Genomic DNA, 25,192 nt, shown 5'->3' with positions numbered 1-25,192 from the left:
CTGGGGAAACCCACATGTTTAGAGTCTTGTTTGCAAGAAAGGAAATGAAATAGACCCCAGTAGAAAACATTTTGAAAGGGAATTTTAAAAAATCAACATCCAGGAAGTTAGAGAAATATTTTTAAAAATATTTTGTTCAAATGTTTTGTCCAATGTTTCCTAAAATTTTGAAGTGAGCATTAAAAAATTTAACCCATCAATTTGGAGACAAACAAGAATGAGATTGCTAGTTTAGAACTGTGACAAGCTTTTTGATGGAAACATTTGGAAAAACATGGTTTTGTATTTTATTTCCCTGAACTCTTAGGTTTCTGCACTTGTCAACAGAACCCCACATCCAGAAAATAAAATAATATTTATACTCGTGACTGAGAAGACCACCTACAAGCAGCTATTGGGCCTCCCAAGTTGGTCTAAAATATTAAGGCAGAATTTTTTTTCCTTGCAAGTACTTTGCCCCATCACTTTCTTGTCCCCAGGGGCTACTGCTCCCTCAGTTCTTGACACGCATTTCACTGGGGTTTCTGAAGGTGCTGGCACATCATACCTCACCTTACTCCCTTTCTGGTCTGCTCTCAGTCCTCCTAACTTCCTCACACTCCCCACCTCCTTCCAACCCGATATAAGCAGCCTCCCCCGGTACTACACTTTCCCCTAATACCTGGAAGAGCCTCCGACCTCTTCCCTGCAGTCTGCTCTCCAGCTCTCCCAGAAGGGAGGCCTTCCCACAGTCGGCAGGGGATAGGGTAAGATAAACAGTGGGAAGACATGTGGAAGGAAGCTAGTCAACCACACAGATTCTTCACAATTATGCTGCTTTATGTGACTTTTTGTAACTTTAAATATGTCATACTGAAATTTAAACCAAAGCACAATTGGTGGAATATTATATAGGAAAACTGCCTGATCTTCATTAGACAATGTTAGCAGGCAATAAACCTTTATTTGTGTTGAACAGCTAAAATTTCAGAATATGTTTCTTACTGAACCAAAGCCTAGCGTAGCATTGACTAATACAAAAATTGGTATGGAAGTGAGGTGCTGCTGTTAAAAGAGAAAAGAAGAGAAAGAGAAAAGGACCCTAAAATATGTGTCATCAGCTTGCGGGCCAGGTATCAGAGAGTGAGGAGGCTATAAGGATAAGAATCCATGGCAAAATAATTTGTACAATTATAACTAAAAGCTAACAATGTTCTGAATAAACTTACAGTCTTCGGAGATGAGATTAGAAAACAAAATGTTGGTAGCATGTGATGGTTGCCACTGACAATTTTGCTGGGAATTACAGGAAGTAAGTTTAGAAAAGAATGAACAGGCTTAAAACCAGGAAAGAAAGGGAATGGGAAAAGTCACAAGTTCAGGGACTTGTAGGGATGGAAGATAAAGTTGTTTCTCAATTCCAAACTATGAACGTGAAAATTGTGATATGCTTTGAATGACGAAGTTTGATGAAGACTCAGCTTTGTAACCAGAATAAAATCAAAGGTCCTGCCAACATACCTATAGTTAGAAACTGAATGAATTAGGCAGTTTGCAGCATATCCTTTTAGCTGGAAAAAAGTGGCTCAAAGAAATGATTTACCTATATGGCTTTCTCACTGAAGCCTGTTAGGCCCAAGGCACTAGGAATTAAGTCAGAAGAGAGAAAGAAATATATTTGCCATATTTCTTGATTCTTAAATGTAAAGAAGCAAATAAATACAGAATATCTAAGATGTTTGTATAGAATGTGGATGTGGTTATTGGCAAATGGGAAGGACTAGAATCAAAGACATAAAAAAATGACTAAACGAAGAAAAGAGTTTTAGTGCTAAAGAAACCCTGAGCTCATGATTACACAAAACAAGTGTTGGGCCTTCAACTCTCTTTAGGTGAGAAGAAGGCAGCTTGACCTTCAGATAAAGCTAAGAAGGATGATGAGAAAGCAATAATTTCTCAGGGAGGATTGAAAGGTAATGGGAAATAAGGAACTGGAGAGCATCTCCCAGAGAACCAGGGTCCCCTGCATGGTAGAGCACCGTCACAGCTAGTGCCCAGCAGGATTTTGGAGTTGCCATGGACCACTCACCACTCCACATTGCTATGAATGTTGCTCATCTCCTCCCCTTCTGAATGGGAGTGTTATAATGGGTATTTTGTGTTTTGAGTGTATGTTGGTTGCTGTATTTTGGGTTTGTGTAGGTCCTTCATCTGCATCCAGATCTGTTTCAAAGATGAGCATGTATTGCTCAGAGATCCTAGATTTTGAGTTTGATGCAATGACTGATGATATATTTGGGTTATCTTTCTTGGAGGAAGAATGAGTATATTTTGTCTGCTGGAGGGAGAATGAATCACAGTTTTGGTGTTGAGAAGGGCAAACCCTGGTAGACATGCATTCACTATTTCTGGCTTTCTCCTTTCTGAGCAAATAGAAGGATTGTTCTTCCTGGTTGGGGGAGTCATGTGACAAGTTCTGGCCGATGAATTGTTGTGGGGAGTATTTAATTGCCAGTGCAAGCCCTCCAGGGCCTCTGTCAGAAAGATCCGGGTACTGGCTGCTCCTTCAATCCCAATACAGAATAAGGACAAAGTGGTGCCTGCCAACCCTAAGTGCTCATGTTCATGGGAATTTGTTGTTTAAAGCCACTGAGATTTTGGGTTAAGTGATAACATAGCCTATTCTGTGGATACATTTGCATCATTTAAAAATGCTGACTAATGCATTCTGTGAAGAAAAACATAAAACACTGCTAAGAATGAAAGCTCTGGAGCCTAACCTGCTAGGATCTATACCTAGCTCTACCACCTACAAGCTGTATAAACCCAGGCTACTTACCTTTTCTAAGCCTCATTTTCCCCATTTATGAAATGGGTATAACTACATTAGTTTCCTAAGGCTGCTGTAAATTACCACAAAGTCAGTGGCCAAAACAACAGGGACTGTATTCTCTCATAGTTCTGGAGGCCGGAGTTCTCCATCAGTTCACTGGGCAGAAATCGAGGTGTCAGCAGGGATGTGCTCCCTCTGGAGGCTCTTGGAGAGAATCTGCTTCTTGCCTCTTCTAGTTTTCCCTCACTCGTGCCTGCATCCCTGCGATCTCTGCCTTGTCTTTGCATTGCCTTTTCTTCTGAGTGTGGAATTTCCCTCTGCTCCCTCTTATAAGGACACTTATAGGATTTAGGGCACACTTGGATAATCCAGGATCAGTCTACAGTTGAGATTCGTAATCACATTTGCAAAAATACTCTTTCATTAGAAGGTAATGTTTACAGGTTTTGGGGATTAGGACCTGATATCTTCGGGTTGCCATTATTCAGCTGACTACAATTTTAAGGATTAAATGAGATCATATACATAAAGCAGTCCATAAATATTAATTACGTATTGATATGGAAATGTATCTTATTTTCTCTAAAATGTCAAGTCTCTAGATGCCAAGTTACTGTTTTGGACCTCGCACAGTAGGTGCATTATAAAACATACATAATAATTAACCTCTAAATAGTATCAGTAATCCACGATCTTAATTTGGGTAGTTACTTAATTGAAAACTATTCTTATAGAATTAATGCTTTGTGGCAGAGAAATCAGATAGGTAGTAAAGGCATGGTTTGTTTTTCTGCAAATTAAATCGGACACTTCACATTTTGACTACAGAGCTTTCTGATATCTAAATAATATTTAAAAAGAAAAATATAATTTCCTTTTTGTCTCCTTTTATTTTCAGATATTAAAAAAACAAGACCCTGTGCTAAGACGTGATTATCTTGCCAAAAATCCTATCTTTGAAATTCCTGCCTTAATGGTCAATGTATTATTCAGCTTTAGCACATTAAAAAAAATCTTAGAGTCAGAAATATTATTGCTCAGTGAAAGCACAATAAAAAAAAAAAAAGGCTGTGCAATAAACCATGTCGCGCCCAAGCCTCCTGCTATTTTTTACACCATGTTAATACTGATGCAAATTGACTAGGGTTTCAGTGCCTGGTAGTCAGGGCTCTGGGAATATTGTGTCCCCCTTACCTCCCCCAGTCCCTCCTCTGCTGAGCCCTGCCATTAATCACCACTTGCCTGTCTTGAGATCTCCCACGGTTTGGTCACGGCTCCAAGGTCACAGGCTGTCATTAACATTGATCTGAAAAACAGAACCAAACAAAACAGCCTGAATAATCTTTTGTTGCATTCCTAAACAAACCCATCCTAGATACATAAATAAATAACATAAAATGGAAACGAGGCCAGCTCACATCTTCCTTTCCTCAACAAGGGCCAGCACTGTTTACAGTCCCTGTGTTCAGCATCTCCATCATGTGGCCACACTGCTTAGGAAGACAAAGCTCTCACACATCCTCCGGTAGCCCTTTTGTTTTGTCTGCAGCAAATCAAGGAAAGCAAGGCACTACTTTCTCTGCACCTGAGCTAAGCAAGCTCTGCTTAAAATAATTTATAATGGACAATGTTGTTGGTTTTGTGTAAACTACAAGGAAGAGAATCAGTATATAACACTATATACATGGCTGATGAAACTACTTATCAATCTATCATTGATTGATGGGAACAAAAGAAAACCCACACCAAAGAGGCAAGGCACATGCCACATAAGGGGCTGCTTTATTTTCATCTGCTCTATAGAGCTAAGATTTACGGGCAAGAGCCGTATCGTTTTACTCCAGTTTACTACCTGGCTCCAACCATGGTTTATAAGCATTATGAAGAAGAAACATACTCAGCTCCAGCTTTCATTAATTTGGGCACATAAGAAAGCACAGAAATGGTCTGAATCAGAGTTTTGAGGGGCAGGTTTAACTATAATTCACACTAAACCATGGAAACATGGGGAACAATTCAAATTGTAGATAGCTCTGGTACTTATATATAATTTAATGTGGTGGGAGGAGGAAAAATAAGGCACACTCTGTCCCAAATCTGCTTTCTTTGTGCTGAAAACCAGCAGAATTGATGAAAAATAACATAGAATCTGAGCTGGGGAACCACATCTTGGCTAACTGCTTTTGAAAGAAAGGGATATGTAGCCAAAGGTCAGAGGGTTGTCCTGATGTCGGGTGTTAACATTTCATACCCTGCCAGATCTAATACCTTGGAAACATGTCTGCTGTCCAGATGGCAGAGCATGCTTAGATGGCAGGGGGGTCCCCCCACAGGAAACAAGGCAGAGTCACAGATAACAATAGGTCATTCAAGGCACAACCAGGCACACTGGCATCAGCAGCCCTCTTGACCGGAGCAGCATTCATGAAGCATCTAATTCCAAATATCCCTGTGTTAAGTACTACTCAAAGAGAGACACATCAGCCTATTCATTTTTGACCTTCTGTATCAGGCATTTCTACATTACTTACCATGTGTCTGTCTCTGTACTAAGTGCGTTACTAACCAACTGCTAACTAAACTACTAACTAAATGAATCATCATCACCACCTCAGAGGTGGTTGCTATTATCCTTATTTTACAAAGAAGTAAACAGAAGCATGCAGAGATTAAATCACTTTCCCTTCCCAAGGTGAGTAAAGGACTCAGGATTCTGTGCCTATCACAAAGCTACCAGATGCCCTCTTGCTACACATGGATACTGTCAGTACTGGAGGAGGACAAGACTGGCTAAAGCATTGGATTTCTCAGCATCTCTCCTGCACAGCAAATAATCTCTGTGAGGTTGCCTGTTTGTATCATAATGTGGACAATTATTTAGGTTCTATCTGATTGGTAATTTGACACTTACTCCTCAAATTCATATTGTCATTAATCAGTTGATCAAGTTTATTGAGTATCTGCTAGGTGCTCAGATGATAATCCTAATAGTTACTACTTATTGGGAAGCCTCTACAGAGTGACTAACTCAGTCTCTATATGTGGTAGAGAAACTATTATTATCTCCTCTTTACAGATCAAAAAAATAATGCTCAGAAAGGTTAGGTAACTTGCCCAGGGTTGTACAGCTAAGAGTGTCAAAGCTAGGATTGGAATCCATTGTCTGACAGAAGAATCTCTACTTCAATAAATGTGGTGGAGCAGGAAGTCCATGCAGAGAAGGGAGATAGGACAGGCTGGGAGGTAGGACCGCTGGAGTGGCTGCAACCTTTGTCCACCTGGCACTGGGGAGTCACACTAAGGCTGGGGACTCAGGAGGGACCTGGACAGACCATTAGGGAGGAAACATTGGGTGGTGGATGTGTGGATGGTTTGAAGAAGAGGGTGAAGGAAGGAGACTCATTGGAGACATAAATTGATAAGAGCCTAAAACAAGGAAGGGAGAGTGGGAAGGGAAGCACAGGGATGGAAGATTACAAAAGAAGAACTGAAGAAAACGAATGAGCAGTTGTATCTTATTTTTTAGATTAAGGCTCTTCAAGAAGTGAAATATGTTTTCGAGAGTAAGAGACCAGAGAGAGACTTCTTTCAACTGTTTTAGTCTGAGGTCCCCATAATTCTAGTTCAATTTACAGTAAACATACCTCTCCTCTCTATGGCAAAATTATTTCAGTAATAATCTTGCGACAATCATTATCTTCTTGATTTGTTCTGTAGTTGTAAAACAATTTAAAATGAACACATTTTAATGTTAAAGATATATTCAAATTGAGTAAAAAGATTTTGTGTACAGACTGAAATTTGCACTTGCCAAACAAAAATATGACACTTTGCAGTTTGCACTTTATTTCTCTGTTTTAAATTTTAAACATGAATAAAACCCATGAATGATCACATAAAATGGCAGAATGGAAGTATCTCAAATTATGTGTCTTCATCTTTACTAGCACTATGCTATCATTGTTTATTCTGAATATAGTATAAAAATACTTCATATTCCTGCTTATTTCTTTAAAAGCAGGAATATGAAGTGCTGCAAGGTTGGAAACACAAACGGCACCCAGAGAGTTTGAGAGGTTCCGAACAGTTAGGAACTTACTATTGAAAGTGTGTAGCTGCATCCACCTTTGTCAGGAACCAGCTGTATGACTGGGCATTCTTAGAATTAACTTACATTATGTGTGCAAAGAAAGGATAAATAATAAACACTAATGTGAAACTTTCATATCAATTATTTTTATCTTAACAGTAACCTCAGCAATTGTTTGGAATTTATACCAACAAAAGACATTTCTTAAGAGGTATATCTCATCATTGACTTTATTCAGAATTGCTGGCACATGGTGATAATAAAAAGCAGACCGAATTTTAGTTGGCTTTATTACTATTTTAAAATTCTCTACAGATGGTGCTCCTTCAGATCACCACCCTTGGTGCAAGGTGGTCAGAGTGTAACCATGAAATGGGGGAGGGAGGACAGATGAGGGGAGAGGGGAGAACCTGGAGCTTCTCCATTTTATGTACTGCACTTCCAAACAAAATATTTCTTCCATATGGGGTTCCTTGTCAAAAAAGTCTGAAAACCTCTGTAGGAAAATATCTAGGTCGAGAAACTGAGAACTGGCATTTCAGGAAAAGAGCTCAGAAGAGAGTCTAAGCCCAAGAAAAGGTCTGGGAGTCATTTGAGAAGAGATAGTAGTGAAACTTATAAGGATGCTGAGGAAAAAGAGAAGAGAATAAAAAAAATACACCCTTGGGGGACAGTTCTGTTTAGGGGATGGTGGGGAAAGACGGGCTAGAAAAAGACTAAGAAGGAAAGAATCAGAAAGAAAGGAAAATCCAGAAGTGTATGGCTTTACGAATCCAAGGCTCGAGAGAGTTTTAAGAAAAGAGAGGCCAACTCAATTAGGGGCCATAAAGAGAGCAGGAAGCTGAAGAGAACAAAGGTTGTAGCATTTAATACTTGGAAGGTGACTGTGATATTCAACAGGAGCAGAAATCACATATTACAGACTTAATTCCTCAGTAAGGAATGGGTAAATACTCTGGTATGTCAGTCTTTTGGAATACTGTGCAACAATAAAAGATGAGGAGGTATAAACATGGAAAGAATTCCAAGGCATATAGTTGAGTGGAAAAACAGGTTCACATTGGTATGTAAATATACAATTTATGTTAAAATAGACAATCAAAATACACACTAAACTATTTTTCCTAAGGCTACATGTGTATGTGAATACCCTGGAAATGGTCTGGAAAGACACAATACACTAATAACAAAACATAGCTGTGCAACCCGTATCGGGATTGGGGGTTAAGCTCAAAGGAGATTTGGGGGCTTATTAGCAATATTTTGATTTGTTACAGAAAAATATATTCATATAATTACCGTGGAATTGGAAATTATACAAAAAGAAAGAAATTGCCTTGCAAGAAGTTAGGAAGTGTGGAGTGAAGTGGGGGAGTGCAGGGAGGAGAAACTGTGACGAGGCCTGGAGAAAAAGCAGCTTATAGGGATGACTTTTTAACTGGGGAGGCAGAGTGTGCTTTTAGGTTTAGAAGGGTCATGATGAATAAAACGTATTTTGAAAATGGAAGCCAAAGGAGCATGACTGATAGAGCCAGGTTGGGGTAGGGGGTGGGGAGGTGGAGGGAATGGAATTAGGGCACCAGTGGAGGGGCTGGTCTTGAAGATGAAAGACGGAGAAAAAGGTCTGTAAAGATCATACAGAGGAATATTAAAGTACAGAGGAAAGAACTACTTCCTCTGGGAAGAGGGCTGCAGGAAAGGCACGAGGACAGCTGCAGAGGGTGGGGCAGGCAGTGGCCTGTGCTCAGAAGATGGTGGCAGAGGTTTTATATAGCAGATATGGCAAGACTATGTCAAGGTTCCCACTTGGGTTGATCCAGTAGTTGCCTTGTTGTGGAGCAGATCCAATGTGCCCTAACCCTGGCCTCACAAGCTGTCCCAGCAAAACCTAGCAATGTTAGAACAGGAATAAGACAGCAGAAGGTCTGGGGTGTGTGAGGTGGAGCTAGTGGAAGGGTGGGGTATGAGAGAAAGAGGAATGGTGCCTACTATCTGGAATGGCTGCAAGAGAGGTTAAAATGTGCCCCATAGTTGTTGCTGTCCTTTCTAGATACCTTGGAAGTTGTCCCAGGCAACGGCTAGAACAGACTTTTTATCTCCACCTCCAATATTGTTCTTATTGGTTTTCTAGCCACAAGGCCTTTTGTCTTTAAAGAAAAGCAAAAGTTGCTCCCCACTTCCTTTGCGCTGTGTAACTCTGATTTCTAGGGTGCAAAAATCCTTTCTCCACCCAACTTGCACCCCCACTTCCCCAGAAAACAGAATAAATCATGGCTTGCTAAAACTGAAGTGATTTGAACTTCATTTTCTAATTTTGATGGCAGATTTTTGGAGAACAGACAAAAATATAATAAATTATAAGATGAAAAGACATTCTCAATCATTTCTCTAGTTATTCAACTGATTTCTGAATGTTTTAAATGTAAGCTAGGATTTGTTACTTTAAAAATCACTTCTATGTTCTTAGCACTGTCAGAAAAGTATGGCTAAATGTCCAAATAATGAAGAAACACATCAACAAGAGCTTTTTCTTACCGAAATATATCACGATGGTTTTTGATGTTCCAATCATATTCTCCTTTACTGACAAGTTCAAAGAATTCAGTTCTCCTCCTGCAGGAAAATCAAATGAAGAAAGAAGAAAAAAAACCTGGAATGAAATTTCCCAGTCTGTGGGGTGACATAAATACATTTACGGGAAAAACATAAGACCACCTGAACCAAGTAACTTAATATTTGAAATCATGAGGCTAAAGCGCTATCAAAATAAATCACTTTCTAAAAAATGTTGAGGCTTCAAGGAAAAGTCACAATCATTTCTGAATGTATTTACAACAGAGGAGATTATAGAGCCATAAAACAGAAAACAATGCATTTAGGATTATGTGCTGTGAAGTCCTTGTGACACTTACTCAAAGTCAGAGAAGGAAGGCAAGGACAAATAAAAAGTGGGAACAATTCTAGAATGTTCTTTTATCATCCAACAAAGAATTGAGCTGCACGATGATCCAAGATAAGATAAACTCCCTGGTAGTAAATTCAAGATAAAAATGTTTTTCCAGGTTAGAAAATAACTATTTCACCATTTCAGTGCTTAAACACATAGGCTATGAAATCTGAAAGTAACTGTGTTTAAACACTCATTCAGTAACTCACTTGCTGTACAACTTTGGGAAGTTAAGTAAACCCTCTGAGTCTCAATTTCCTAATCTCTAACACGGGGATTTTGGTGGCTAACTCACAGAGTTAGTGTGAGGATTAATGAATGACATGTGAAAAGCACGCAGCATAGTGTCTGAACATTTTAAATGTTTACATTTAAATGTTTACAGTGCTTGACACTGTAAACCAAAAATAAAATTCTAAGCCCCCAACCAAATCAATGAACTTCTCTTGGTCAAGGGCATTCCTAAGTTAACCTGAAACACTAGTTCAGGCCTTGATGGGAAGTGGGAGTTGGACATGCCTCATTATTCCTTCCTCCGTTTTGGAATGCCGGTTCAGTTGACCAGCATTAACATTAAAACAGGGACCTTAAGACTGACAAAGCAGACTCTTTGTAACAGTAAGATACCAACATGACAGATAGCAAGCCCTAAAATAAATAAAAGTATTTTATCCCAAAATATAATTATTTGACATATTTTGAAATGGCCTTGCAAAGCTGTCTCTTATGGAGAAAATCCACATTCTGTAGAGAATCCCCTTCCCTTTCCAGGTCTTTTTCCTAATCCAGGAGAGGATTAACTAAGAGCTTGGAACCTTTTTAAATCTGATAAGAAATATTTACAACTTATTCTCTCTGAAGGCTGCTGCTACCAGGAGGCTTCATCTGCATAACAAAAATGTTGGTCTCCACAATCCCTTATCTTAACGCAGACACTCCCATCAATTGATTCTAGGTCTTTAGAAAAACTCTTTCAACTAATTGCCAATCAGGAAATCTTTGAATCCCCCTATGACCTGAAAGCCACTCCCCTCTTCAAGTGTCCCACCTTTCCTGACTGAACCAGTGTACATCGTACATGTATTGATTGATGTCTTATGTCTCCCTAAAACATATAAAACCAAGCTGTAACCCAACCGCCTTGAGCATATGTTCTCAGGACTTCCTGAGTCCATGTCATGGACATGTCCTTAACCTCGGCAAAATAAACTTCTAAATTGATTGAGACCTGTCTAAGACACTTTTTGGTTTAACACATACATACACCCATGGCTATCCATTTGGAGATATATAGATGTGGAAAAGACAAGAAAGGAATATTTTAAAGTTGTGAAACAGGGTGATATATTTCTGTTTTCAAAACTTTAATTAGATGATTTTCATTTTTAGTGAGAAAAGGAAAAAAAAGAGGACATCACCATTTTGATAAAAATCACTTCCCAAGTTTTCATCCTCTTGGCACTTGCTAATGAGAGAATATATAAAAGATTCTAACACACCATTTCGCAAAGTGCATCTCTCAAAATGCTAGTCTTGAGAGGTGCTCCATGTGAAGACATTTCTGGCCAAGTAGGTTTGAGAAATACTGCCCTGAATATACCTCTCTTGGAGACATCATCCACATTAGCCTTTGAAGTCTCTGAGAAATATTAAGGTAGAAAAACCTGTTTAACCTTATTTCGCCACAAATTCCACATAGTACTGATGTTTCAAAAACCACACTTTGGAAAATACCACCATCACATATAATTTACGGTAGAAATCAGACTAGGATCTTAGAAACTTAGTGCTGACCCTCTGTACAGGGGGACAGAGGACAAGCGGTTGAGAACCACTGGCTCCTCTGTGTCTGGCCTGGGATGCTCATCACCAACTGACCAGCTGTGTGGATTTCTTGCCAATGGGTCAGACCAACTACTAAATTTACTTGAAAGGAGACAGGTCAGGAAGACAAATGTGTAGCTCACTTCTGTATTAGAGACACAAAGATAGGCCCTGGATCTATCCTTTCAAGATGATGCAGGTCAAGGCCATGCTACATACAGCATGGAAGAATCTCCAAGGCAACCTTAGAGCAACTGGTGAGATGGCATAGCCCAGTAACATAGAAGGGCCCAGGAACTCCTTCTGCTTTAGGTGAGCAGGTATATATATTTCTTTTCTTCATATAACTTTATTATCTTCTTCACTTGACCGATTCCCTTCTTCATGATCAATGGTCATGCCTTTTTCATATTACTGAGACAGCCAAGTAAAAATGGCTCCCCAGAGAATCTCCAACTGGTCTGCACACTGGAAGGAGAGCTGTGCCCTCAGGAAATTTGTGCTGTTCACAGTGGGGAGGAGCCTGTCGCCTTCTGTTACTGTGTGGGAACCTAGGATTCAATTTGTGAGATGGGGGCCTATTAACAGGAACCCCTCTCACTTTGCTGAGGAGCTTTTTCCTTTTTGGCAAATAAATTCCATAACCTCTCACCCTTCAAAGTGTCTGCATGTCTAATCTTTCCTGGTCATGTGACAAGAAGCCAGTTTTTTTCTATGACATTACTATGACTGACTGTGATGTGAAATAGAAAGGGAAGTAGTGGATGGAAAGAGCCCAGGTTTGGCCTCACAGTGACCTGGGCTTAATGCTGACTGTCACTTATTAGTTGTGTGATCTTGGATGAGTGACTTCACATTGCTGAGCCTCACTTTCCAGCTATGTAGTGAGAAACTGAGATAAAGTGTGCTAAACACTTGGCCCTGTTAGATACTCAATACCTGAAGCTATGGTTAATATGTAGATAATATTAATTCTATTACTGCCAACAATAATACGCAGTGGACTAATTGGACTAATGGAGATCTAGCAGTTTACCCAGTTTTCTCCTCTCACTACACAGAAATTCATCTTTTTCAAATTATTATGAAGTTCAACAAGTATTTATTGAACATCTACTCTGTCCCAAGTCTTTATTAGGCTTCACGGTCACAGGATAATTGGGGGTTACTTTTAAATGTCTCTGAGTTTAGCCAGGGCAACCAACAAATAAACAGGTAATTCCCTCTTTAAATGTAGCATGAATTAGAATAACAATACTGAGACTAGAGTGAGGTAAGAGAGGCACTCACCTGGGGCATGAAATTGAAGTTACAATCTAGTCTGCAAGAATCTGACAGGGCTTTTCTTGAATAGATTTTGTGTTGTTTTCTTACCTCAATCTCTCCAAATGGCAACTGCGAAGCCCTAGAAAAATTAGGATCTAGGGGAAACCAGTGTTTAAAGAGTTTGTTTGAGATAATAATTCTCATTCATTCGTCAATTCAACAAATATTTATTGAGCTTCTACTATATGTCAGGCATTGTTGTAGGTATTGAGAGGCAGAAATGAACAAAAGAGGGCCAAGCCCCTGTCTTCATGAAGCTTGCATTCTAGTGATTTCTTGTAATAACTCACAGAATTGAAATGGCCACCTAGGCACATATGATGACAAGGATGATGCCTGACAAGCTCTTTCAGAAAGTCTTTCAGAATCCTCCAGGATCCTCCCAGCCAAGAGAAGTGTGTTCTTCTGTGCTCCAAGGACACCCTGGATATACCTTAGCTGCTTGGGGCAGCTGTTATTTTAACATATTGTGTTCGTATCCCAGCTCTGCCACTCACCATCTGTGAAACCTTGAGCCAGGTACTCAACCCTTCTGAGCTTAATCACAGTAACTAATCCTTACTGATCACCTAGTTTTGCCAGGCACTCTGCTAAATGTTTTACATAAATCATTTCATTTAATCTTCCCACCAACCCTACAAGGAAGATCCCATTACTATAACTCTTTTACTAATAAGAAAACTGAAGCTGAGTAAGGTTAAGTAACCTACTCAAGGTCGGTCATGTGAGTAGTGTCAGAACCCAGCAAGTCTGCCAGGAACACAGTAAAGACCTAATGAATATCATCCTCATCATGGCTGGAACTAGGGTGAAGCACGTGAGGTGAGTAGTTCAAGTTCAGATCTCATCTTTATTTGGAATTTTGTTGTTGTGTTCATAATGGCTTTTTTGCATTTATTTTTATTTTGTTAAACATTGCATTAAAATATTTATCATGATAAAATATTTATCATGATAAGTCTTTCGGCACCCACTTCAAACAAACTCTTTAAACACTGGTTTCCCCTAGATGCTTATTTTTCTAGGGCTTCACAGTTGCCATTTGGAGAGATTGAGGTAAGAAAACAACACAAAATCTATTCAAGAAAAGCCCTGTCAGAGTCTTGCAGACTAGACTCTAACTTGAACCAAATGTACAACATAACAAGTTGTAGGAAGTAAGAACACCATTTGCATCCAATATCTGACTCACTTTCCACTAACTATTGTTATATCTGCCCATAGTATGATCACTATAGGGAACATAACATCTTTGATATAGAGTTCCCTGGGTGCCTAACTCTTTGCAGAAAACAAATTCCTTTCCTTTTCGTTTTTTTTTGTTTGTTTGTTTTGGAGTTTCGCTCTTGTTGCCCAGGCTGGAGTGCAATGGTGCCATCTTGGCTCACTGCAACCTCTGCCTCCTGAAGCAATTCTCCTGCCTCAGCCTCCTGAGTAGCTGGGATCACAGGCATGTGCCACCACAACTGGCTAATTTTGTATTTTTAGTAGAAATGGGTTTCTTCATGTTGGTCAGGCTGGTCTTGAACTCCCAACCTCAGGTGATTCGCCTGCCTCGGCCTCCCAAAGTGCTGGGATTATAGGCATGAGCCACTGTGCCCAGCCCAAATTCCTTTCTTTAAAAAAATGCAAATCTATGATATGACAATCAAACAGCATCATAAGAATAAACTCCCCAATGATAGAAATTTTAACAGCCAGAGTTGCTGGTGTGAAAGTCTTAAATCAACAGAATCAAAATCAGTCATAGACTTCACATCACATTAGCAATGCTAGGATGAAAGGGAACATCCATTATCCCTAGGGGACGGTGAGAGGAGCCTTTTCATAGGGTATATCAAAACGTAACATACTATATTACTTGATCCCTTAGTTTGAGACCAGCCTTAGCAACAAAGTGGGACTCTACCTCTACAAAAAATACAAAAATTAGCCACGTGTGGTGGCACATGCCTGTAGTCCCAGCTACTAGAGAGACTGAAGTGGAAGGATGGATTGAGCCTGGGAAGTCAAGGCTGCAGTGCGCTGTGATCAGGACACTGCCCTCCAGCCTGGGTGACAGAGTGAGACTCTGTCTCAAACAAAAAAAAAAAAAGAAAAAAAAAGAAAAGTCTAGTCACTGCTGGAACCATATACAACACATCTGGTAATGTATTTGGTCACATATTACATAGCCAAAGAGACGCTTTAAAGTTTAAATCAAAGTATATTTAAATTTTTTTTTTTTGAGATGGAGTTTCACTCTTGTTGCCCAGGCTGGAGTGCAGTGGTGTGGTCTTGGCTCACTGCAACCTCTGCCCTCCAGGCTCAAGTGATTCTCCTGCCTAAGCCTCCCAAGTAGCTGGGACTACAGGCACACACCACCATGCCCAGCTAATTTTTGTATTTTTAGTAGAGACAGGGTCTCATTATGTTGGCCAGGCTGGTCTCAAACTCCTGACTTCAGGTAATCCACTCACTTCAGCCTCCCAAAGTGCTAGAATTACAGGCATGAACTACTGTGCCCAGCCATATTTAAACTTTTTTAAAGTTCCTGAAAAAGATCCTTCTTGAAAGTTCAGGAGATGGAGTTAATCATTTTTACAAGGCTACAAAAAGGATTTTGAAGTGATGATATGCCAAGATCATGTAATAAATTTATTGTGCATGTTTAATAAATTTAAAAGGTATAAAAATTATACAACAGACATACACAGAGTTTCCATCTACCTCTATGCCTAGAAATAAAGCTCTGCCAGTCCTGTTGAGGCCCTGTATACCTCCCAACTGTTACTTCTGTCTTCCTCCCACCCACCATACAATGACCATTTTCTAAATTTTGTCTAAAGCATCATCACATATACCCTTATAATTTTACTAGGTAAATTCTATATAATATTGCTCTACATGATTTAAAACTTTATACAAATAATGTCATCATAGTGTATATATTATCTGGCAACTTGCTTTTTCCATTCAATGCTTGTGAGAGTCACCCACGTTGTTATATACAGTTCTAAGCTATTCCTTCACACTGATGTATGCTATTTCCATCTATTATTATACCACCGTTTATTTACCCATTTCCTGATGATGAAAATTTATATTATGTCCAATATTTCTTGCTATTACATACAATGTAGCTATGAATTGTCTGTACATGTTTTCTTATGAATTTGTGTGAGTTCTCTCTCTCTCTCTGTGTATGCATATGTACATGTATATGTAAAATTGCTGGGTCATAGAATGACTTCTTTTCTATGTTTGAGTTTTCATTATATATACTGGTAGGGTTGTATGGAACATTTGAGAAAAATCTGCTATTCTCTCATTTTATAGGTGAGGAAACTCAAGGTGAAGGAAGGTGAAGTGACTTGCCTAGGGTCCCAGGGCAGCTATAGGAAGATGTAGGTAGATTACAAACCCCCAGCCTCTTGGTTCTGCCCTCTGAAATAATCTTTGTAAACTACGTGTAGCATAAACCTTTGCGGCCAGATAGCTTTTCATGTTGTGAGTGTGTGAACAGTGGTGGCCAGCAGCCCTCATTCAATGTAACGGCATCACAGGCTGCTATACCAAGACAATACCAAGAATCAAGGCAGACATAGACAGGGGTCTTTCCATCATCAATAAGGGAGTGCTCCAAAGAAGAGCTGCAGATGGCTTGGGCCAGGTCAGTGGTTCACGTTCCAGGTGATGTATTTCTGACCTTCTTCCCAGTAATAATCATTACAAAGTAACAATGTGAAATTCACTGTGCTTTTGGGAACAAGTTTGCCCATACAGCTGTTCTGTTAGCATCTAAATGTATATGTGTATATAGATTAAACAGGGTAAACAGCATGAACATATGTGAAACTGTTAGAAACAGGGAAATTTTTAGAAGCGTGAGGCCGCTAAAAAGAATATTTGAAAATACACAAAATTATACAACACCCTCTGGATCCAGACTTCTTTGTCATGAGGAACTGTATCATTAACTTCTCACGCAGATCATGGGGAACCTTGGTTTTCAAGGACAATGGCAAGTACCTCAGCTAGTGAAAAGCAACTTACTGGAAAATCTCATTTATAATCAGATATGTTTTTATTAGGCTTTTATCCTGCTCTCCTGACATATGTTCCACTCAGAAAAATAGCAGTCTTTAAAAAAGCATCATTTGAACAGAACTGCTAAAATTACCTTCAAAAATAATTCTAAAGATTGGTTACCAGTCACCCAACACTACATTGAAATCTTTCTGGTTTGTAATTTATCTTCAAGGCATCTTTTATTTGTAAAATGAGAAATCACCATTTCTGTGTACATTTTAATCATGAATTTTTTTGTTGCAAATTTATGCATCTATACACGTACATACATATTCTTTATCTATCTATTCATCTAACTCCTTTGAATCTACTGAAAGTCCATAAGCATTAGGAAGTTTTAATGCTGAGGTGGCCAATCATCATTGTAACTCTCCTCAGTTTCAACTCCAGGGTTGTCAGGTAGGGGTTGCTGGGTGTACGGATGTGTGGACAGGGTGGGTGCGTGCTTTTGGTTGTCTTACAGCTTGCTCAACAGGCAAATCATACATCTGCAAATAATTGTTAAATGCGGATTCTAGAGGGATTTCTGGACTTTTTAAACCATTGGAGAGGACTAGAAAATTAATACACAGATGTTAACTACCATTGTTATGACTAAAGAAAAGAAAGTGTTTTATTTAATTCTGAAGTGAATTTTCTCCCTGCTTTAGACTAGCACTGATAATAGAAGGGCCTGCCAAGAACCTGAGTGAAATGACCTGTTTGATGCTTGCTGTTGTTGATGGCACAAATAAACTGGCAAAAATGCAGGAAACAGAAAGGTAAGAATTGCTCTAGATGTTGAAAATGGCAGATCAGAGACCACGAGGCCCTAGCAGTCAGTTCAGTCAAACCACAATCACCAGGCAAAGAAGCCGTGGACACCATGGCTAGACGGGGCGCACTCCAGCTGCTCCTGCATTCAGTTCGCCACAGCCCTTCACTTCTGGGTGTTGCTGCCCTCTCTCTTCCCCACTGGGCTCTGAGTCCCTGAAGGTAAGAACCATGTCTTATCTCTTGTGCATTCCCAGCAACTAGCACAGTGCCTGTTACAAAGAAACCATTAAGACGTGCTAGCTGGATACATTTCTCGTATTTTAGTGAGTTCTGATTTCATGTGGATGGGAATATGGGATGAGTATATGGCAAAATGCTTTGAAATATGTCAAGAAATACCAAAATACTTCCTCCATCAACCTACTACAGGGGCTCTATCCTAGTGTTATAATAGTATATAATTTCAATGAGTTAAGTTATCAGGCTCTGTTAAAATATAATAATGTTTGGGAGAGAATAATGGCTTAAGTTCTATCAGTCATTAACACCTTATTATTCATCAGTTTACTTTCTAATATGGGGTTGGTGGACTGTAGGCAACTGGAAGTTGAGAACACTGGCCATAGTCGGCTTTTAATAAATTAGCTGGGCATGGTGGCGCATGCCTGTAGTCCCAGGTACTCGTGAGGTTGAGGCAGAAGAATCGCTTGAACCTGGGAGGTAGAGGTTGCAGTGAGCTGAGATAGTGCCACTGCACTCCAGCCTGGCAACAGTGACTCCATCGCAAAAAAAAAATCCACTTGCAACTGCTGCTAATTGGAGTGTATATTCAGGGCAACTTGAATCCATGCTCCTGGGTTGCAGTTCTCAATTTTGGCCCAAATAAACTCTCTACTTATATTAATTTTGCCACAGCTTCTTCCTTTTAGGTTGACATTAATAATAGTACCTATTTTAAATAGGACTGCTTTCACTGTTGAATGGCATAATGTGTATATAAAGGTCCTAAGCAAGCACTCAAAAAAATATTATTTGTTGTTTTTATTACTAATAGTAGAAGGTGCATAGGTCATCTTTGTTGATTTACATGCAGATAAATAGTACAGGGCATTTGTACCATCTCTTTGAAGTTACAACATTTGTAATTTTAGATCTGTCGGCCCACTCCAACAAGCATCATCTTTTATGGTGCATATTTTATTAAGTTTTCTGGCTGAGTGATTCCTTTTTTTTATAAGAAACTTTACATTGTCAAAGGTCTTTCATAAAGTTAATCTCTTTTAACCGCCACAGGATCCTAGGAGATTAGAATGGGTGATATGCCTATACACATGTTGCTGACAAGGAAACTGAAGCAAAGAGAGATCTGACTCTTAAAGTTGGTGAAATTACTACTTAATTATCAAAGCCTTATTCACTGCAGGGACTCAGAAATAGGCACAGAAATCAATTTCAGAAAATCACTCAGTAGTAACTGGAAAACGTCTTCACTGAGTTAGAAAATCAGAATGAATCATTAACCCCCAGGCTCAGGTTGTGAAACTTAGAAGTTCACATTAAGGATTTTGTTTTTGTATTTTAATCTTGTGAATTCTGCTTTCATATGCCATTTGAATAGCACAGAATCCCAAGGACACACAAGGTCTTTAGAAATTAAAGTCATAAACTTTTGTGGATGTTTTGAGAGCCTTTCCACATTTCCATGAATCTTATATATTTTTTCTTGTTAGAGCATGGCAAGAAATCCTTCCCCTGGGAATGAGTCAGAAACCCGTCTCCAAAAGGCAGGCCTCTATCCCACCCAGCCTAGACCTCTCCTAGAGGGACAGTGAGCTTCCTATTTGGTTTATTTAACTGTATCATGACTTTTGAGCTGAGTAGTCAGGGTAGAAGAACCAACAATAATCCAGACTTCCAGAAACTAGTTGTACGGGGACCTTTATATCCTCTTGGCCCACCTAGCCCTCTCCTGCCATTGCTGCTACACGCCGTGCCTCGGTGGTCAGGCGGATCACATACTTTCTGCCCTGGCACTGCTCTGACTTCATGTGTGGGACCAAAAATGGGATGGCTGCAGGAATGCCCAGCCATCAGGCACATACAACCTGGAAGTATGTGAGAGTTAACACCCCACAGAGTGACCTTTGGCTGATGAGGATGGTGGGTGGTAGACAATTTTGAAGTGCAATATATGAGACTTCACAGATGGTCCCTGCAGCATCAAGCTGACCATAGCAGTGAACAACAAAGAAATGTGTCCTTCCTTTCACTGGCTTCCCTCCTTCCCCATTTCACTGTCCCATCCCCTCACTCTTATTCTTGGTATCATTTCCAAAACAAAACTACCTGAATGCAAGCCCTTAGCTCCAACTTTGCTTTGGTAGAGGACACAGGGACCCCAAGCTGGTGTTTAAACTGATTATAGAACATCTGGAAAGGTTAACATTATCACATAATATATCCCCAATTAAAATTACAATTATTTCTTGATTCTTCCATTAGACAGTGAACAATTGTGATTGAAGAAAAAGCCCTGAAAGAGGAGGTGTGGGTTCCAGTTTTGCCAATAATGAGTTATGCGACCTGAGCTATGCTGTTTAACCATTGGGATCTCAGCGCCTGATCAGCAAAATAAAAGAGATGAATTGGATTGCAACATTTCTAAGATCACTTCCAATCCCACAACTGCACATCTATTAAATAAAAACATCTAGGTGACAGTTTGCAGTAGCTGCTTTCCCCCTCATTATAACCCTAGGGTTGTTCTGGCTAAAAATACGGCAATATTTTAATGCAACTTTAGACAGGCAAGTGAACCAGTCCTCTGAAGGTCTAGATTAGAGAGTGGGCAGCTATTCAGAACCTCAAAAAACAATAATGCTGACAAAAAGAGAACAAGCCAGCTTCTTTGGGAGTCAGCAAACATTAGCAGGGGCTGCAGCATTAAGATAAGAACAGGGTAATGAGAAAACGAGTTGCAACCAACTTCCTTGACTGCATGCCAGCGGTCACTCAGTGATTCATCAAATCCCTAACAGGGCTTGATAAATGGACTCTGAGTGTTGAGATTTTTTTGCTCTCTCTTTAGAAGTTACTTGGAAACATAGTTTGGAAAATACTTCTACTTTGAGAAAAATAACACAAGATCCTGCAAGTGTGAGGGACAGGCAATAAAACATTAAAAGGATACAGGCTTTCCATAAATTCCAAATCAAGGAGCATTAATCAAGAAAAAGATGAAAGATTATGTCATTTAGGTCAACTAAAGGGCCACAGAACTTGCAAAATAAATAGGTTATAAAGCAAATGAGGTTGTAGATGTCACCATTTATGAGACATTTAAAAGACATGACATAGGTACTGTTATCTCCGTTTTATACTTGAAAGAAAGGCTCAGAGAAGTAAATAATTTATCTGCTGGCACACAGCTAATTAGTGGCAGAGCTGGGATTTCAATTTTTTAAGTATATTTTTTAAACTAATTATAAATTACATGTATCAAAGTAATACATGAACATAGTTAACAAATCAAATAGCACTAAAGACATATAATAAAATATAGCAGTGTTTTCCGTCTTGCTGCCTTTTGTCCTTGGCCTGTATTTCCTAATGCTTTCATTTGATTTTTTAATTTTGTTTATGTTCTTAATTTTTAAAAGTGCTTTCTTTTTCATGGTTGCTCCTATTATTATTTTTAAAAAGCATCCTGTTCTTGTTTCCTGGATGCAATATGTTACCTCTCTGAGAATACTAACAGCATTTTTTAGTTTTTTGTTTTCTTCCTCTCCCTGTTTTCTCTGAATTTCATTTTTTTTCTGTCTGTTTTGGCCCCCGTCCTTCATATTGGATGCTTATAAAATGTTCTGTGATTCTGTTTTCCACGTGTAATAGTAATGCATTAAAAAGCTAAATGGGAGTTGTGTGTGTGTGGGAGGGGTACACTTGCTAGATAAAATAATTTGAGTTTCAGATAAAAATAATTATTTTCAAAATTTTTATTGATACATAATATTTATACATATTTATTGGGCACATATGACATTTTATTACTTGCATAGAATGTGCCATGATCAAGTCAGGGTATTTAGGATATCTGCCACCTTGAATATTTACCATTTCTATCTGTTAGGAACATTTCAAGTCCTCTCTTATAGCTATTCTGAAATATACAAAAAATAATTTTTAGTATAAATATGTCCCAAATGTTTCATGAGATATCTAATTATCTTTCTATCCTAAAAAACTATTCATTATTTATCTGAAATTTAAATGTAACTGGACTTTCTGTACTTCTGCTTGCTAAATCTGACAACCCTGGGTGTGGGGCTTATAGACCCCTAGCTTCTAAGTGCTTGGCCATGACCTATCGGTTTTCAATCCAGAGACTGGTTCCATTTAATTTAATCCCTTCTTCTGAGCACCATATCTCATTCCCACCCTGTACCTTTCCTCAGATCAGAGGTCTTCGTTTTATTTCTCCAGAGAATAAATTTCTGGCCTTCCTCAGGTAGAATAAAGGGAGTGACCTGGCTGTGTTGGTAGAGGACTTCCTGGGTGCTGAACATTTTATAGACTGACTTTCTAGCAATCTCTTTGAGCTTTGAGTGTCTTAAGCTTTGGACATCCCTTACAATTGAACCTAATTCTAACTGATGCAATGCCACAGTGCTTTTCAAATGGAGTCATTTCAAAGCGAGTGACACGAGACTTCCTAGAAAAAGTGGTAGAAGAGACAGATCTTAAAGGATGGTCAGTTCAGGAAGTCAGCGAGTGAAGGAACAGGATTCCATGTGGGAATGGTGATAGGGTGAGGGCACAAGGAACATTACACAGGGTGTTCCAAAGGGTAATGCATAGACTAGTCTGGTTGACATAGAGCAGTCACGTAGGGAGAAGTGGAAGGTTAGAACGAAATAAGGTTGGGGCAGATTATAGAGGACCTTGAAAGTCAAACCAAGTTTAGAGCTTCCTTTGAAAGCAATGAGGACACTGAAGGTTTTTTGAGATGGAAGTTGGAGATACAGGTCTACAGTGTGAGGGAGGGTTAGAGTGAAGAATTTCAGAGTCTTCTACACAAAGGTCATAACATACATAGAAGTAACATAGAGATGAGGCCAGAGGAGTGATCTGAGTAGAGAAAGAAGAACATGGTTCAAGAGCTTAAACACAGGAGCAAGGAGAAAAGAAACCTGCCAAGGATCTAGAAGAGAAAAGAGAAAGGCGGCTGGAGATAGGGGAAGCAAGGAGAGTAGAAATTGATAATAACTCATTAAACCTTCAGATATCTCAAAGAAGATGGAAACTATCAGAAGTGAGTACAGATCATCATATCCGAGGAAAGAAATGTATGTCTCTGGTGACCTCTGAGAGTACAATCTTAATAGAGTGGAGACAGACTCTGTTCTTGATGGTGTAAATGGGTGTTAGGAAAATAGAGGTACTAAATGTGCTCTATTTATTTAAAAAGGTAGACAGTAAAAGAAAGGTAAATAAAAAAGCAACTAAAGATTTCCATGGGATCAAATGAAATAATTTTTTAAGGGAGTAGCATAGCTTGGTCTCTAAGATAGGAAAAAATTGTGCAAATCAGCGGCAGGAGAAATTTCCAGGCTGCTAAAAGAGGTGGCACCTGATAAAGCAGGTCTCACCGGAAATGGGAGGGTACAATTTCCAGCTCAGAGAAAGGCCTGAACTTTGGCAAAATGCAGAGAAAGAAAGAGAAAGAAAAGAAGTAAGGAATGAACTGTTGGATTGCTAGTTAATTTTCAATCAGTGAATATTTTTCATCTTTATTATCAGTGCCATTATACAGCTGACCAGAAGTTAATAGTCTTAAATAGCAATATTAGTCAGTATCTAAAATTAAAATGGCCATCACTTAGTTTCAGAGTTGTGTGTCAAACAAGGCTCATAAACAAGGCTCATAAAACAGAAGACAAATAGAAATCTTGCGATTGTAGCCTTGATTCTCTCGCTTATACATAACACCTTAATGAACATCATTTATAGGAGAGAGAAACGACAAAAAAGGTTTAGCTCATTTACACACTGATATCCATGCTAGAATAGTAGGAAACCGCCAGTGTAGACCTGGAGATCAATTACAGGATGGAACTTTAGATATCCATTTGTCAAATAGATCAAATGCCAATACCTACTCAAAGTATAGTGTGAGGTCTGTGGCCAATATTGACTGCTTCAAAAGCTGCATAAGGTCACTATATTCCTTGGAGGACAGGTTAGCAAAGATATTGTGACCCTGTAATGAGAAAGTCAAAAGTCACAAGGGACAACATTAAATCTGTGGTTGTTGATTACATGTTTTTCCTTTATTAAAAAAAAGTCTTGGAACATTTAAAAAATCACTTTTTAAAAAGTGTAGTGAAATTCTGCATAAATATAAACAGATTCCCTGGAAGCATAGCAAAGTCAGAATGCAAGTCATTTTTGAGAAAGTCTACCAACTTTGTTACGTGCTTAGTCTGAAAGGGAAATTTGAAATTGTTGGAATTTATCTTACTGTGAATATGTTGTGCTCACAATTCCATCTGACTACCTGTTTCCTATGGAATTACTTAGAGGAGAAGCTTGTAAAACATTTGAGAACATTTTTCCCCCTAAAATAAATACTATTTTTACTTCCAGTAAAGGTTTAAGCTGGCATTTTGGAAACACTTGCCATAGCAACAAATGACTTTAAGAAGAATAAAAAGATCAGACCAGTGTTTCTCAACTGGGGGAGATGTCAACAATGGGGAACATTAGCAAGGTCTAGTGACATTTTTGATTGTCACAAGTGACAGGAGTGCTACTGGCATCTAGCAGTAGAGGCCAGGGATGCTGCTACGCATCCTGTGATGCACAGGAGACTCCCACAACAAAGACTTACCTGGCCCAATATGTCACTGCTGCTGAAGCAGAGGAACCCTACCTCCCACCATTAAGGTGCATCTTGATGAAGTGTTTGGCAGGCTGCTTTAGTATGGTGAATATGAATAATTATTGAATAGCTAGGATGTATAAGGCATGGTTCTTGGCACAATGGGATTCTAAAATGACCATTACCTAAGTAAAGCCGGGATGACATTTTTATCTCCGTACCTTTGAAAGGTACCCTTGTTTTCATCAAAATTTATGTTACCCACATTAGGCTAAAATATTTGTCTTTAGTAAAGTGAAAAATCCTTCTGTAAAGTGACCAACAATTCACTTAGTTTGTTTTGAAAGTTAGGACTCAAACACCGCATGTTCTCACTCATAGGCGGGTGTTGAACAATGAGAACACATGGACACGGGAGGGGGGCACTACACACTGGGGCCAGTTGGGGGGAAATACGGGAGGGACGGTGGGGGGTGGGGAGCTGGG

General features: G+C 39.2%; 2 protein-coding genes across 5 annotated transcripts in view; one reads left to right on the top strand and one right to left on the bottom strand.

The window, feature by feature from the left end:
* RBM45 (RNA binding motif protein 45) overlaps window positions 1-25,192 on the top strand; it is a 485,504-nt gene that overhangs the window by 90,755 nt on the left and 369,557 nt on the right. The gene's annotated exons all lie outside the window — the stretch shown is intronic.
* The window catches only part of PDE11A (phosphodiesterase 11A), a 385,263-nt gene that overhangs the window by 41,189 nt on the left and 318,882 nt on the right, over window positions 1-25,192 (bottom strand). The window contains exons 15-17 of the mRNA XM_032292833.1: window positions 23,985-24,085; window positions 9,438-9,515; window positions 4,055-4,118 (exon numbers count right to left, since the gene is read on the bottom strand). Coding sequence (XP_032148724.1) covers window positions 4,055-4,118; window positions 9,438-9,515; window positions 23,985-24,085 — 243 coding nt within the window. The remainder of the gene's footprint in view (window positions 1-4,054; window positions 4,119-9,437; window positions 9,516-23,984; window positions 24,086-25,192) is intronic.

This window comes from Sapajus apella, unplaced genomic scaffold (assembly GCF_009761245.1).
Source record: "Sapajus apella isolate SASKATOON/1434 unplaced genomic scaffold, GSC_monkey_1.0 scaffold28, whole genome shotgun sequence".
NCBI classification, from domain to species: domain Eukaryota; kingdom Metazoa; phylum Chordata; class Mammalia; order Primates; family Cebidae; genus Sapajus; species Sapajus apella.
Note: the sequence above shows the minus strand (reverse complement) of the source record. Positions and strands in the feature narration are given on the sequence as shown.